This window comes from Bubalus bubalis, chromosome 24 (genome assembly GCF_019923935.1).
Source record: "Bubalus bubalis isolate 160015118507 breed Murrah chromosome 24, NDDB_SH_1, whole genome shotgun sequence".
Taxonomy (NCBI): Eukaryota; Metazoa; Chordata; class Mammalia; order Artiodactyla; family Bovidae; genus Bubalus; species Bubalus bubalis.
Genome location: NC_059180.1, coordinates 6,455,698 through 6,471,525, shown reverse-complemented (window position 1 = coordinate 6,471,525; position 15,828 = coordinate 6,455,698). Strand labels below are relative to the sequence as shown.

Here is a 15,828-nt window from a genome sequence, read left to right as displayed (position 1 = left end):
TCTTCCCAGCCGCAGCCGGTAGGGCCCGCCCGCGAATAGGAGCTCACGCCTGCGCAGTGAGGCAGGCGGCGCGGGCGCGGCGGTGCATTGTGGGAGACCCGAGGACCTGCTTGGTCCTCACCGCCGCGATCGCGCCATGCGCTGCTACCAGGGGCCGGACGAGCGATCCCGGGGCCCTTGCGCCGGTGCTGCCTGCGGTCAGCCCTAGACTCGGGGCGGAGAAGGAGCGCTGGAACCTGGAGTTCGCGCCTCGCTGCCTGGAGGACGCACCTGCCTGGCCCAACAACCGCCGCTCCCGCCCACCGTCCTGGAGCTGCTGAAGGACGTCCACCTGGGCCTGGCCTTGCCCGGCCGCGGCCCCACCCGCCTGGCCCTCCTCTCGGGCCACTACCTCTACTACCACTACGGCTGTGACGGAGTGGACGACCGCGGCTGGGGATGTGGCTACCGCACTCTGCAGACGCTGTTCTCATGGCCAGAGGGCCGGCCCGTGGGTGTACCCGAACTGGGTGCAGTGCAGGCGGCCCTGGAGGACATGGGCGACAAGCCCCCCGGGTTCCGGGGCTCTCAGAGCTGGATCGGCTGTGTAGAAGCCAGCCTCTGCCTGGACCACTTCGGGGGGCCCCAAGGGCGGCTGCGTCACGTTCCCCGTGGAGCAGGGCTTCAGGGGGAACTGGAGAGGCTGTACTCCCACTTTGCCCGGGGCGGGGGGCCTGTAATGGTTGGCGGAGATGCAGATGCCCAGTCCAAGGCCTTGCTGGGAGTATGCCTGGGCCCAGGCACAGAAGCCTACGTCCTGGTGTTGGACCCTCACTGCTGGGGTGCTCCGAAGAACCCCAGTGAACTACAGGCTGCTGGTTGGGTGGGCTGGCAAGAGGTAAGCACAGCCTTTGACCCCCACTCCTTCTACAACCTGTGTATGACCAGCTGTAACTCCGAAGAGCAGAACCGTGCCCTGGACTGAGGCTAAGTTCCCAGCACTGAGCAGCCTCTAGCCCTGTACATTCATCCACCCTCATCTCAAAGGCAGAGGCTGCCTAATGTCAGACCCCCAGGAAGTCCCAGCAAAGCCTGAGACCTTTGTTGTCAATAAAGTGGGCAAGACCCAGCTAACCATGGCCCCAGCAATTTTGGGGGAGAATTCGGGGAGGTCTATGTTGTACTACACACACACACACACACACACACACACACACACACACACACACACACACATTCTGCCTGCAATGCAAGAACCCAGGTCTGATCCCTAGGTCAGGAAGGTCCCCTGGAGAAGAGCATGGCAAGCCACTCCAGTATTCTTGCCTGGAGAACTCCATGTACAGAGGAGCCTGGTGGGCTACAGTCCATGGGGACACAAAGAATCAGACACAACTGAACAATGAACACTTCATATATACTAAGCCAAGAGTCACCACGCAAGTGCTTTTACTGGCAGTAGGGCTGAACGTACAAAAACTTCTCAGAGCTGGATAAGACAAGGCAGTCACAAGTACAGATGATACCAGGAGTGAGGAAAAGTAGGTGAGTCAAAAGAAGTCCACATCATCTGGAGCATCCAGGTCACGGTATTCCACAATGGCCCGTGGGTCTCCACGGACCATCCTGTGCGGTCAGAAAGAGTTAAGACAGGGTTAGAGTTGAGGGTCTCTGAAAGGAAGTTTGCAGAGGGCCAAGAAAACGTAACCATCTTAACCCATTCTCACCTGTTTCGAGGTTTCCCAGGATAACCTCCCTGGCCTCGGAAAGCATCATAGTTCCCTCGGCCAGCACCATAGGGAGCATGGGGGTATGGGGGTCCTCCTGTGGGGACTGCAGGGCGAACAGCACCAGCTAGGAAAAAGATCAGTACAGAGCTGAAACGCTGTGACCTCAACTATACCCTAAGTTTTCTTTCTCCCAGCCCCAGTTCAAGTCCTTCAACTCCCTCTTACACTTACCTCCATAGCCCAAGATGGGGGGCCTGGGCTGACCATAGGGCATCAGGCCCTGGGGAGTCTGGTGTGGGTAGGGAAGTCCCGGGGTCAGACCTGGGGGGAGTACAACAAGGACAGGAACATGAATTACTGCGGGGGAGGGGAAGGGGCGGGGGAGGAAGACAATGAATGCGCTTTTAGTAATATGGCCTGAGACTGGGGTAGAAACTTAGGTCTCACCAGTTAGAACCAGGAGTCTTTGAACAGTCAAGGGACAGAGAATGGGGCAGACCCTCATGGATCGTATCTTACTCTGGGCAGGGCCTGGTGGCTGAGCTGGCTTGATCTCAGGCAGAGCAGGGCGCTTGGCATCAGTGAGAAAGTTGTTAAAAAAGGCTACCTCCTTCTTCACTTCCTCAATCTTTTCTGCATGCTTGTTGAAGATATGTTTACGTACAAACTCGGGGCCCTGGGCGAAGAGAAGAGGGGATTAGGACAGACTGAACAGTGTGGGCTCCCTTGCTGCCCAGACCCAAGCTTCAAGGACAGTCCTCCCCTCTCCAATCCCAGTGAACACTTCCTCCCCAGGCTTGAAGAGGCTTCCTGGCTCAACCCTCTCTTCCCATTGTCCTAACAACATAATTGTCATCACAGACCTTGAATTTCTTGCCACTGAGAGGGCATAGCCACTTATCCTTGCCCAGTTCCTGGGTGTTGGAGGTCACAAACTTTTCCACTTCCTGTTCAGGGTCTTTGCGACCCATCTTCTGGGCCTCTTCCTCTGAGAGAGATTCTCGCACACTCAGCAGCGGAGTCAGTTTCTCCTCAAATGTCTTCTGCCACTCTAGGACTATGGTTGGGGTACAGAGAGGAGCAGGTTGGAGAAAGGAGCCAGGAGGACGGGATTGGAGGAGAGGGTGGCAGAGCACTACTACCAGGACAGAACCAAGGCCAGAGGCAGCTGAGAGCAAGAGAAACCAGGATGGGGAGCGGGGAACTCACCTTCCCCATGACTGATGCGGTTGGGTGGCATGGGCCCCCGAACGTGGATGATGCCACAACGGTTGGGCATTTCATCCTCGTTGGGGTACTCGCATGTGTTATAATAATCCAGGGAATGCACGATGCGCAAATAGAGAAGGAGCTTGTCCAAAACCTAAGAAAAATGAGAAGCGGTGAGTTCATCACTCTTCCCCCTTTACCGCCGGAGCCAGGCTCTCCCACGCCCCACGCTCCACTCCCACTGGCACCTTGATCAGCTTCTCATCCCGCTCCACGTTGATCTCTGCAGGGTTCCCTTCCTTTGGAGGCTCCTCGGGAGGGGCCCCCCCACTGCTCCCCAGCAGCTCCTCCTCCTCAGCGCTCACCTCCTCAATCAGGTAGTCAGTGATATTCTTCAAGATCGGGTTCTGTGAGGGCAGACTCTGGAAGGGTGAGAGGTGAAGTGAGACAGGCAGACAAAACTCTTCAGGGCAGCCTAGGAACCTCTGCATTTGAAAAGGCCAAGTGGGGCAGAAAGGAGCTCAGGACTCAGCTAGCCTGTTACCTCTCCGTTGTTATATTTCAATATAATATTTTATAGAATACTATATTTATAATAAATATTACATTTACACATCTGTTCTGCCTTAGCCCATAAATAATCACTAACATCAATCTGTTTCATTGGAGCTAAGGTGCTGCCCAGGAGAAGGGCAAAGACGTGGGTGGGTACAAGGGGTCAATGCTACAGATCAGGTAAGGCCAGAGGTGCCCACAGCTGACGAGGTGGTAAAAAGCTCCCCAAGGAGTCACTGACCGCTGGCAGGGCAGGAGTCCCGGGCTCCGGGGCCCAGAGCTGGGTCCTGTCGTCCAGTGTGTGGACCAGCTTGGCTGCCAGCTTGATGTCGTTGCGCACGATCTGCTTGTGCTGGGTGATGCCGTTGATGTTGCGGACGCGACGAGTGAGGTCTCTGTTCACGCCAGGGCTCAGCTCACACTCCCGGAGCTGGAGGGGACCGAAAGCTTAGCAACACTTGCCCGAGAAGAGCCACTGGAAGAGTGGCCCCACTGAGCACGCTAGTGATCAGACCGAGCCCCTGTGTACAGGGACCAGGATGTCTTGCTCACTCCAACAGTCTCAGGGCCACACCCAGAGACAACTGCATGCAGTCCACGTGAGCAGGCAAAATGGATGAAATAAGGACTGGATGGATGGAGCCGTCAATGAACAAAGGAATGAGACCGTGCGGAGCATGCAAGGCCCTACTTTCTCTTCCTCAACAGCCCCACTCCCAGCACTCACTCGGATATTCTGCAGGTTCCAACAAATCTCCTTAATGTTCACGCTGCGGTCAAAGGTCACCCAACCACGGCGGAAAAACCTGAACAAGAAAATGCCCACATAATCCTGGGATGGAGGTGATGCTGGCCACTCATCTTCCCTAAACCTTTTCCCCAAGGTGTCCAGGGTCACGCCTCCCGCCTTCCTCACCTCCTCTCCGGCTGGGGCTCCGATAACGCCACACGCATAAAGCCTGGATATCGTTTACAAAGCTGGAAAAGCAGAAACAGAAACCCTACCTAGTGATTCAACAATTTACTTCTTCCTCCAATCCCTATGTCCTTAGAACCCTGGGGAACTGCCTTTTCATCTATCCTTGGACTAGGAAAAAAACAATACAAGGGCTTAAGAACAGCAGCAGCTGAAAGCAAATGCTGCAGTCAGGGCTGGCCTCTCTGGAGGCCGTGGGCCCAGGGGGAAGGGGCCTCCCTGTTAGAGAAACAGGGGTGTGTGTGCATCAGAAGCAGCGCCAGGTTCTCGTCCCCCTGCCGTCCCCACCCAAAGCCTAGGTGTCACCCCTGCCCCCACTCACAGAAATGATCTCAGCCCGGGAGATGTTGGGCGCGATGTTGCGCATGAAAAGAGAACACGTCTTATGCAGGGGTCGGGGTTTGCATTCCAGCCCAGGGGCGTCCTTAGCCTTCTCCCTCTCTTCTTCCTTGGGCTTCTCCTTTTCCTTGAGTGTTTCATCTATGCAGGGAGCAGTGGGAGTCAGTGAAAATTTATTGTTGGGTGAAGGGAGAATAGAGAAGTTTTTAGTGAGTAAAGTTGCTCAGTCATGTCCGACTCTTTGCAACCCCGTGGACTGCAGCCTACCAGGCTCCTCTGTCCATGAGATTCTCCAGGCAAGGATACTGGAGTGGGTTGCCATTTCCTTCTCCAAGAGAAGTTGTTAAGCCTCCCCCAACCAGTCTCTCCCAAAAGGCCCCCTCCTTATCAATTTCACCCACCTCTCGCCTCCACACCAGCCCCCTCACACTCCCCAGCACCATCAATAGCAAGAAACTGAAAATAAAACCTACCAGCCTCCTCCTTCTCCTCCTCGGCCTGGCCACTCTCAGACTCTGACTCCGACTCGGACACACTGCCTTCGTCAAAGCTGTCATCGCCACTGTGCTTCCTGTTCCGCTTCTTGCTGCTCTGTGAGACCCACAGCAAGGGGGGAGTCAGGTACCAGGACCCAGCCCCGACTGCAGCCTTATCTAAGCGAGAACCTACCTTTTTGGCTTCTTTCTCAGAGTCTTCCTTCTTCTCTTCTTTGTCCCCATCACCTTCAGATTTCTTAGTTTTGTCATCACTGGAACTCTCATTTTCAGCCTATAGGTAGAGACAAATCACCAGAACATCACTCTCTCCTTCAGCCTTTTACAGAGGGCCCTGCCCACCCTCCAGCAGCTCAGTCCACAAGTTTGCCTCCCGCCCACCCAATACCCAACCCCCTAAAGTGGCTCCATTTCCCGCCCTCCAGGCCTCACAGACAGCGCCAAAAGCCCCAGCACTGAGACCTGTTTGCCATCTTCTTTCTTGTCATCCTTTTCGTTGGCCTTGCGCTCTCCATCGCCCAGGCCTGGTCCAACCCGGCTTTCCTCTTTCTTGCTGGGCTCCCCAGGCTTTCCTGCCTGCTCCTCCTCCTCCTCCTGCTCCAGGATCCGCAGATCATTCTCTGTACCTCCTTCCATCTTAATCACAGCTACCAAAACAGGGAGCAGAGGTCACAATCCAAGGGTCCTGGCCTTCTGCCTCTGGCTTTCTATCAATTTTCATCTTCAGCCAAGACCCTGGTCACCAGACAAATCCACCCCTCCCAATCCACACACCTGCATCCAGCATCTTGACAATGGCGTCAGCTTTGTCTATGTCCAGCAGAAGATTATCAAACCAGCCACTCTCCATGAGGGACAGGAACACCCTTAGTCGGTTTTGCAGGGCCCCTCGGGCCTCCTGCCGACGCTTCCCCACCTCATCTGGGTGGTACTTAGACCGAAACCTGAGAAGGAAGTGGGGAGGGAAGAGCCAAACAGTCACTGGAGGCCAGAGCCAGGACATGGGGAGGGGCTCGGGAAAGTCAGGGCACAGCCCCCATCCTCTCACACCCACAGACGGTCATAACAGCGGAGATCAGGGGAGGGGGTGCACCTGAACCACCCAAACCCCCCAAAAGGAACCAGAGGTTAGGCTCTGAGAAGATCTGGGGGAGAGCCAAGAACTAAGAGCTCTAGATTTGGAAAGAGTATGACTACAGGGGGAGTCAGGGCTGGGGGCAGAATGACTGCCCGAAGTATCTGGGAAACACAAATTTTAAGGAGTGTAGTTTCCCACAGCTTCCCAAAGTACCACTAAAGAAATAGTAGGTCCCAAAGAACCTCCCTCTCCTTGCCAACCCCAAACTAGAATCATTAAAAGGACTGCTCCCACCAGCTCCCTCCATCCCTTGGTGGAAGACAGGGAAACCTGAAATCACCAGAAAGGAAAAGCCACAAAAGGCAGGACACCTTTCTCCCCGCTAGGGAAGATAAGCAGCTGGTGAAGGGACAGGGAAAGACCAAAGGGAGAAACTGAAGTGCCCTTATAACCTCAGGTACTGCCCACAGGGGTCAAGAGAGGACAGGGATGGAGGGTTAGGTTAGAGCATGAAAAAGAAAACACTTAAAATAGGACCCTGGGCAGGAGAGGGCAGGGAGGACAGGAGAAATTAGGATATGCAAAGAAGAAAGGGCAAAGTGTGAGAAAGTCCCAGAAAAAAAACAAGGAGGAAAACTAAAGACCAAACGAAAACTAGTAAAAAACAAAACCCCAGTAGAAAGAAGTGTCAGACAGGAGCAAGAACGGGGACAGAGAAAGAATGACAGGTCTATGAGCGAGTAAGACAAAGACATGGGTTAAGAAGAAAGAGGAGACAGTGACAGAACAGAACCACAAGCTGAGCAGAAGAGGAAGGGAAAGCCGCAGGCGTCACCTCCAGGATCTTTACCTTGGCCGCTTGGTCAAACAGAGCTCAAGATTTAACTAGCCGCGCCCAGGGCCCATGCTGGCTGGTGGGCCACCGGCTGGCTCCTGGCTGGGGCGCCCGGCCCGGGTGCCCCACCCCCGCGGGACTCCGCGGTGGGGGCCCTGACTGACTAGCTGCCTGAGCAATCACATTCAGCTAAACCGCTGCATTGTGCACAACGGTGCCCTGCCTGTCTGCCTGGCCCGGGCAGCGCAGTCAGCCCAGGGGGCTCATGTATGGGCTGGGTATGGTGGGGGTGGAGGTGGGTTTGCTCCGAGCTCCGTCGATGAGCGGGTGTAGTTCCCAGTTCTGGCTCTTTTCAAGGAGGAGGAGCAGAAAGAGGATGAGGAGGAGGAGGAGCAGGAAGGGGGGAAAAGATGGTTGATTAAAATTAAAACATCCACAAAAGGAAAAAAATCAAAATTCTTTTTCTGTCAAACGATCCTGAGAGCTTTGCTTTTCTTGTCTGGATTCACTCGTTGCTTTTGGGAGGACGCTACCGCCACACAGGGTCCCAGCGATCAGGGATGGTGGTGACCCCGAAGAGCAAGGGGGAGGCGGTGTGTCTGCCGCCCCAGAGGAACAGGTGGCTCTGGCCAGCTGCCTGGAGGTGGCTCACTCACCGACGGCGGGAAGGGAGATGGGGTGGGGGGGGCCGTGGCGGACGTGGAGGTGAGGAGACCCATCGGTCAGGGCTGGCACACTCCCCTCCCCCGCCCCCAGAAGTGCTGGACTGGGGGAGATGGGAAGAGCACCGGGCTGCAGGCCCCACTGGCAGGGCCAGGGGAAACATGCCAGGGACAAGACGGCAGGTGAGGAGGGGCACTCACCACTCCTCATCCTTGTGAGCCAGGAAGAAGTCCTGCATCTGCTGCCTCCGGAAGTCCAGCTTGTAGTCGTTGTAGCGCTTGACCGCCTCGGTCTCATCCACAGCATCATCCAGGGACAGAAGGAACTCCTTGAAGGTCTTCATCACAGGCGGCGGCACGCCCAAGTCGATCTCTGCTATGCTGCCCAGCCTGTGGGGGCGGGGGGACGCGCCGGTCAGGAAGTCTTGAATGTGGGGGAAAAGGGTGGGGGAATGGGGGGGCCAAGGCAGCCAGCTGCCCTCTCCCTTTGCCCACCAAGACCATCACCCCGAGGCACCAATGGCTGCCACCGCCCACTGGTGCTCTTGTGTGCCCAACCCAATTCTCCTGGCTTCAGCCACCCCAATCCATCCCCAAAGGTGGACCCCCCTTCTCCCGGGCCCCCCCAGAAACGCAGGTCTCACCTGGCCTGGATAGGCAGAACAGGGTGCTGCACGATGTGGACGTCTGGGTGGCCCCAGGGCTGAGGGGGGCCATAAGCTGGGCCCCCACCCCCCCCAGCATAGGGCATCTCATAGCCACTGTGGTATGGGTCAGAGCTGTGCTCATCCCTGAGGGTGGGGGACACAAAAGTCAGGCGGAGAAGGCAAGCAGCTCTCCAGAGGACAGAGGATGGGACCAAGGGGGGGTGCACGTGGACTGCGGTCTCTCCCACAAGGGCTTTAAGGGACCAAAAGAGATGACTTGAGGGGAAGTCTGAGCAAAGGAAACGACCAAGAAAGTTCTCAGCAGAAGTGAGGGGGGAGAGCTGAGGCCCGGAGAGAGGACAGAGGCTATCGCCATCTCACCAGTCTCGCCGCATGCGCTTCTGCGGGGGGCTGAGCTCATGCCGCGGAGGCGAGAAGCGCTCCCGCCGATTCCGGTCATAGTCACGATATTCGCCCCGACTGCGGCGCTCCCGGCCCCGGTCCCACTCTCTGGAGGTAAGAACAAGCGGCGGTAAATACAACGACAACAGCTGGGTATCCCAAGACCACACTCCTGGATGGGCTCTTTCTATCCTATCTGAGTTGTTGTTCAGTCGCTAAGTCATGTCTGACTCTTTGCAACCTCGTGGACTGCAGCACGCCAGGCCCCTCTGTCCTTCACTCTCTCTCAGTTTGCTCAAGTTCATGTCCACTGAGTCGATGATGCTCTCTAACCTTCTCACCCTCTGCTGCCCCTTCTACTTTGGCCTTGAATCTTTCCCAGCATCAGGGTTTTTTCCAATGAGTCGGCTCTTTGCATCAGGTAGCTGAAGTACTGGATATGAGTACATCCAGACTAAATGCTGGAAACTATTCCAAAAGAACCCTCTAAGCGGAAAGACTTGTCTACTTCCATCACTTCAGCCACTACCCACAAATTGATGGCTCGTCAACTCTTCCTCCAGCCTGGCCTTTTTTCTGAACTCCAGACCAACGTTACCAACCCCTTCTATCATTGCCACCTCCAATTCAACATGACCAGAATCAAGCCTGTTATTTCCATCGCTATGGGCCCAAACTTGCCGCCCCCGACCCACAGCTTCCCACTTTCGGCTGCACCAACAGATTGCCCCGCATCCAGTTACCAAGGGTCACTCTCACCGCTAACTTGTTATCAGCTTATTAACTCTCTGCCTCAAACCCAACGAAGGCTGTCCTTTCTCCTGCCATTCCCATAAACTCAGCCAGGTCCATGTGCCCTGGTCCCGGCCACTTCTCCTTTTAAGTGCAACCTTGGTTTGTATTCCCTACCTCTGGTCTCTCCCCTTCCTCCTCTCCAAGGTCAAAGGGCTCTTTCTCAAACACAAATGCGAACATGTCATGCCCTTGCTTAAATTCAAAACTTTGGTTCCTGGCGACCATTCCAGATTCTCTACCAATCACCAGTGAACCCCATCTCCATCTTAACAAAGGAAAATCCTCTGCTATAACCCAGTAGTTCTCAAACTTTTCAGTCTTGGGACGACCTCCTTACCCTCTTAAAAATTAAAGAGCTTTTGCTTATATGAGTTATATTTATCAACATTTAACTGTATTCAAAATCAGAACAGAAAATAAGACTATTAACTTTGAAGTCACACAGTAATACAAATTATATATTTGTACACGAAATGGCTATTTTCCAATAAAAAATTTTGTGAAAAAAGTCGCACTGTTTTTTTTCATTTACAAATTTTTTCAAGGTCTGGCTTAATTTTAAAGGAAACAACTGGATTCTCACAGTATATGCATCTCCATTCAACCTGTTAAGATATGTTGTTTGGTTGGAAAATGTGAAGTACACAGTGATATGTACTTGAAAAAGGGAGTACCTTAATAACCTTTTCAGATTATTGGGGATATTCTGTTTGTTTGCTTTGGCTGTGCCATGCAGCTTTTGAGATCTTAGTTCCCCAACCAGAAATCCAACCTGGGCTCTCAGCAGTGACAGCCCAGAGTCCCCAACCACTGGACTGCCAGGGAATTCCCTATTCACTGTTTTTGATACTCCCCAAAATTTGGCAAGAGATAGTTATCTTAAAGGCTAGTTGCAATGTGGAATCTGAAACCAAATCAATGAACATTTTGTACTCTGCTACATTAAAGTTCATTGTTCTTCTTTGCTCTTTTAATGGACCTTGGCACATCTCATTTCACAGTATTAAAATACAATCATTTAGCATCACTACCTATCTCACCATAAAAGCCTTTAAAGCAACGGGGAGCTGACAAACTGACATTGTAGATAAAAGTTTTCCAAAATTTAGTTTTCACTGCAAAGTTCCACTTTCTTACTGGCAACAAAACTGACAATTTCCCCTAAGCTAACAAGTGGTTAGACAGCAGCACCAACTCAATGGATATGAATTTGAGCACACTCCGGGAGATAGTGGGGGACAGAGGAGCCTGGCGTGCTGCAGTCCATGGGGTCACCGAGTCGGACACGACATAGTGACTGAACAACAAGAGTAGCAAGTTCTCTTAGCTTTTATTCCCAAGAAAATGTCTACCCAAAACCCAAATATGAATAAGCACTGTTTGACAGCCGTCCATTCAGGTAAAAAACAAAAACGGCATCTCACAGGAGAGGAGGGATCAGGGCTGTTAACTCAGCTCACAACTCAATCCCACAAAAGCTCCTCCTCAAGATAACCACTATACCACAGGCGTGCAAGCTTAGTCGCTCAGTCGTGTCCGATTCTTTTCAACCCCATGGACTGTATCCCGCCAGGCTCCTCTGTCCATGGCATTTTCCAGGCAAGAATCCTGGAGTGGGTTGCCATTTCCTACTCCAGAGGAACTTCCCCACCCAGGGATCGAACCCCGTCCTTGCAGGTGATTCTTTACCACTGCGCCGCCTGGGAAGCCCAGGTGATACCATATGCAGAAGTGCTTTATGCATACTTCCTATTCATCACATGTATTAAAAACTATATTAAGAAGTTAAGAATAAATAAAGTTTAAAACTGTTATTGCTAAAAAAAATAAAAATACAAAATAAGAAAATAAAATAAAATTGTTATTGCTTCATCAATGACAGTACATGAAACTTGTTATCGAACACTGGTGCCACTGCTTTGATTTGTGCTAGGGCACCAGCACAAATCAAGCCAGTTTTCCTCACCACTGCTAGAGCACCAAATGTCAATACAGTGAAAGCAACAATACTACCTTAGTATTACTATAAAAAGTTGCAAGCTAATAACAAATGCTTGGAGAGGGTGTAGAGAAAGGGGGACCTCCCCCCTACACTGCTGGCAGGAATGTAAGCTGTCTGCAGCCACTACGGAAAACAGGATGGAGGTTCCTCAAAAGACTGATATTACACTTGCCATATGATCTAGCAATCCTGCTTAGTCACCCCATCATGTTCAACTCTTTGCGAACCCACAGACTGCAGCCCACCAGGCTCCTCTGTCCGTGGGGATTCTCCAGGCAAGAATACTGGACTGGGTTGCCAAGCCCTCCTCCATGGGATCTTCCCAACCCAGATCTCCCACATTGCAAGCAGATTCTTTACTGTCTGAGCCACCAGAGAAGGCCTACTCCTGGGCATCACTCAGACAAAACCGTAACTCAGAAAGATAAATGCAACCCTATGTTCACAGCAGCACTATTTACAGCAGCCAAGATATGGAAACAATCTAAATGACCACCTACAGAGGGATGGATAAACTGACATGGTGTATGGAATTAAGAAAGGAATACTACTTAGCCATAAAAAGCAATGAAACAATGCCATTAGAGATTACCACACTAGGTGAAGTAACTCAAAAAGAGAAAGACAAATACTATATGATATTACTTACATGTGGAATCTAAAACATAACACAAATGAACATATCTATGAAACAGAAACACTCACAGACATACAGGACAGACTTGTGGTTGCCAAGGGGGGAGAGGAATGGAGTGGGAGTTGGGCGTTAGCAAGTGCAAGCTATTATATATAGAATTGGTTAAGTGACAAGTTTTACTGTATAGCACAGGAAACTAGTACTCTGTGATAAACCATAATGAAAAAGAATTTTTAAAAAAGAACAAAAATTTTTAAAGATAAAAAACAGTTGTAGGCTCACAGACCTCTGAGGGATTATGAGAACCACTACTCTAAAAAAACTAGAACCTATGTTCTTTTCTGTGAACAACATTATGTCCCCAACTCCAAGCTGTACACCCCATCTGTGTCTGAGGAATTCCCACTAATCTTTCCAAATTTTCCTAAGTGTCCCCTTCCTGTCACCCTCCCCTAAAATACCTCCACCACTTCTCCTCTCCCTCAGATCTGTTCCCTCAACATTTCACATCTTCATCATGACCTCTCATAGATAAATATATTCATTTACAGCATACACCCAAGGCCATTTTGCCCCCCACTCCAAGCCTCTGACTGTCAACTCCTTAAAGACAATAACTATCCCTTGGCCATCTTCAGAATTCAGAAGAATGCCTTTGGTTGTCTTCTTTTATTATTTTTACACCTTTATTTGCTTTAATTTTTTGCAGCATTTATTCCCAGGCCGTAAGTTTTTTCTTCAGTTTCTTCTGGGAAATCTTTTACTTCTGGGCAGCCTCCTCTTCTGGTTTAGGAACAAGCCGTTCTTTTTCAGTAAGGATCACCTCAGTGCGGCAAGGAGAGCTCATGTACAGGTTGATCCGACCATGAGCTCTCTAAGTCCTGCCTGGCATCCTGGGGGCTCTGTTCACCTAGATGTGCTCAATGACCACAGAATCTACATCTAAGCCCGTAAGTTCAACATTACTCTCTGCATTTTTGAGCACGTGCAGTAAAAATTCAACACTGTTTTTGGGCCACCAACCCTGTGTCCAGCCTCACTGCTTGGCCTGTGCACACCTACCAACTCCACCGTTACGACGGAATGGCACACATTGCTTCTTTAAAGTGACAGCCTTCAGATACTTGGTGGCTTTTCAGATATGCACACCCTTAATTGCCTGGGCAGTTTCATGAGTGTTCTTAAAGTGAACGCAAAGATTTGAACCTCTTGATCTGCATGATTTTGTGGGGTTTTCTGGATCAAGTGAATAGTGCACCGTTTTTAGAAGTCACCCCAGGCTGCTTACTGGAAAAGCGTCTCCTGACTTTCTTAGAAAAATACTAAAGAAAACAAGGTGCCGCAGACAGTCTCCACGGTGAAGAGATACGTTGAGGGAAACACTGAACAACTTACTAAACTTCTTTTTCAAGGTGACGCTAGATGAATAAATGCTACTGCAATAAGCCATCTCCAAGTTTTTTTCTGATAACCTCTTTCCAAATCAAGTCTGTGATATCAACTCACTGACTAGATACTTATGATGTTCCTTAGATAAAAATCTTCCTCAATTCCTTTAAATATCATCTATTTAACAGAAAAAACCTCAACTCTAATCTACTCCAGAACATCCCAGAAAGCTAATCACTGCTGCTAAGTCACTTCAGTCGTGTCCGACTCTGTGCAACCCCAGAGACGGCAGCCCACCAGGCTCCGCCATCCCTGGAATTCTCCAGGCAAGAACACTGGAGTGGGTTGCCATTTCCTTCTCCAAAGCATGAAAGTGAGAAGTGAAAGGGAAGTCACTCAGTCGTGTCTGACTCTTAGCGACCCCATGGACTGCAGCCTACCAGGCTCCTCCATCCATGGGATTTTCCAGGCAAGAGTACTGGAGTGGGATGCCATTGCCTTCTCCAAATCACTAGCTACATCAAACCTAATCAAGTAATCCCATCCATGGATCACTGATGGCATCACCAACTCAATGGACATGAGTTTTAGCAATCTCCAGGAGTTGGTGATGGACAGGGAAGCCTGGTATGCTGCAGTCCATGGGGTCACAATGGGTCCGACCCTAATGAGCAACTGAACTGAACTGATCACTGTTCAAAGAACTCTTTCTGATTCTAGGCTATGCTATTACAAGAAATTTAATTATATCCTGATAGAGAACTAGTCTGATAACCTCTCCAATCAAGCCAATTCTGTATTATTACTTTTTCTGAGTCAACTTTCTGGGGGTATAATTTACAAACAATAGAATTCACACACAAACACTGCTTCTTCCTACTCAAACTCTTACCTCTGTTGCTCTGATCTTCTGAACATTTAAAAAATTAAGCCATAGAGCAATGAAGTCGAACCACATGAAACAGTCAAGAACGAGTGATTTCATATGGCTCGACCTAATGAATAAAGCTTTAAGAAAACTGCAATGAAAATTGAATGCCCGACAATAAAACAGGGAGCCGAAATTAAGAAAAAATTGTGTCTTACCGGTCATTCCAATCATCCCCTCGACGTCTTTCATCTCTCTCCCGGGAACGGTCGTAGTCGCTGCGCTCTCGTCTAAACTTGTCCCTGCGCCTTCGATCATACTCGTCATCGCTGTCACCCATGGCTCTGGCTGAGGGGGCCTGGAATCCGGAGAGGGATAATCTGGGCGTTCAACAATGACTGCAGGAGCAGAGGACCCCACCCCACCCGCCCTTTGCAGCAGCATGCCCGCCTCCCTCCAAAAACGCCAGCCCTCCGCCGACCCCGCCATCATAAGGCCTCGGCCCCCGCAGCTGGAGGCCTCCGACTCTCCAGTCGCCCCCAGGGGCCTCCTCGCCCACTCGCAAGCCCCTCTCCCTGCTTCCCGCCCCAGCCCGGCTCTTCCCGCTCCAGGCCCCTCCCCCCACCTGGAAGCGGTCGCGGCCGTTAGTCTCGCGGTCCAGCCAGCAGGTTCTCTGGGAGATCTGGGCCCGCCCCTTGCCTCGGGCGCGCGACGGGGACGACGAGGAGGGTAAAAGGGAGACTGGGCGCTCTTGGCGACGGGGCCGAATAGATGCGAAGAAACCGGGACAGCCGAGGATGGACGGTCGGCGCGCGCAGCTCCAGCTGCGCCTGCGTCACCCGCAGACCAGCGCCCGGAACTACAAACTGCACCCACCAGGGGCTGGTGGAGAACTAACTCGGAGAGGGAAAGGTGGGGAGCACCGGGGGCTGATGGGAAGGGGCGGGCACCCAGAAGTCTCGCGCGCTCTGCGGCACGAGAACTGTGCGGGCAAGAGGAACTACGGGAGCCGGGCGGGACCAAGCCTGGGGAGGGCGGTAGACGCCCCCTCCCCCCTCGGCCGAGAGGGAGCGCTTCCTCCCGCCGAGGTCGAAGGTCGCGCTTCCCCGGATGTGTCCGAAGTCTAAACCAGTTGGCATTCAGCCGCTTTCCCCTATGTTTAATCGCGGAGCACCCCCGACTTCATCAGGAATGGTTCTCCCCTCTCCTTGCGCAGGGCAGAGGTTTAGGG

General features: G+C 52.0%; 2 protein-coding genes across 3 annotated transcripts; one reads left to right on the top strand and one right to left on the bottom strand.

Moving 5' to 3' along the window:
- Window positions 1-84: 84 nt before the first annotated feature.
- On the top strand, window positions 85-1,113 carry UFSP1 (UFM1 specific peptidase 1 (inactive)). The gene has a single exon (XM_006046453.3). The coding sequence runs from the start codon at window positions 536-538 to the stop codon at window positions 962-964; it is 429 nt and encodes a 142-aa protein (XP_006046515.1). The 5' UTR covers window positions 85-535; the 3' UTR covers window positions 965-1,113.
- A 298-nt stretch (window positions 1,114-1,411) lies between these two features.
- On the bottom strand, window positions 1,412-15,535 carry SRRT (serrate, RNA effector molecule). Of its 2 annotated transcripts, none has more exons than XM_006046454.3 (20): window positions 15,223-15,535; window positions 14,816-14,955; window positions 8,886-9,014; window positions 8,502-8,648; window positions 8,059-8,247; window positions 6,057-6,226; window positions 5,745-5,929; window positions 5,458-5,556; window positions 5,262-5,379; window positions 4,772-4,929; window positions 4,390-4,451; window positions 4,201-4,279; window positions 3,715-3,903; window positions 3,167-3,340; window positions 2,919-3,072; window positions 2,573-2,766; window positions 2,229-2,385; window positions 1,941-2,030; window positions 1,707-1,833; window positions 1,412-1,605 (listed from the first exon to the last, which is right to left on the bottom strand). In XM_006046454.3, exons 2-20 carry the CDS (start codon window positions 14,935-14,937, stop codon window positions 1,530-1,532), a joined length of 2,619 nt encoding a protein of 872 aa, XP_006046516.1. In that variant the 5' UTR covers window positions 14,938-14,955; window positions 15,223-15,535; the 3' UTR covers window positions 1,412-1,529. The 2 variants fall into 2 exon arrangements, with proteins under 2 accessions (XP_006046516.1, XP_025131205.1); XM_025275420.2 differs by having other exon boundaries at window positions 1,941-2,042; window positions 15,223-15,534.
- Window positions 15,536-15,828: the final 293 nt, after the last annotated feature.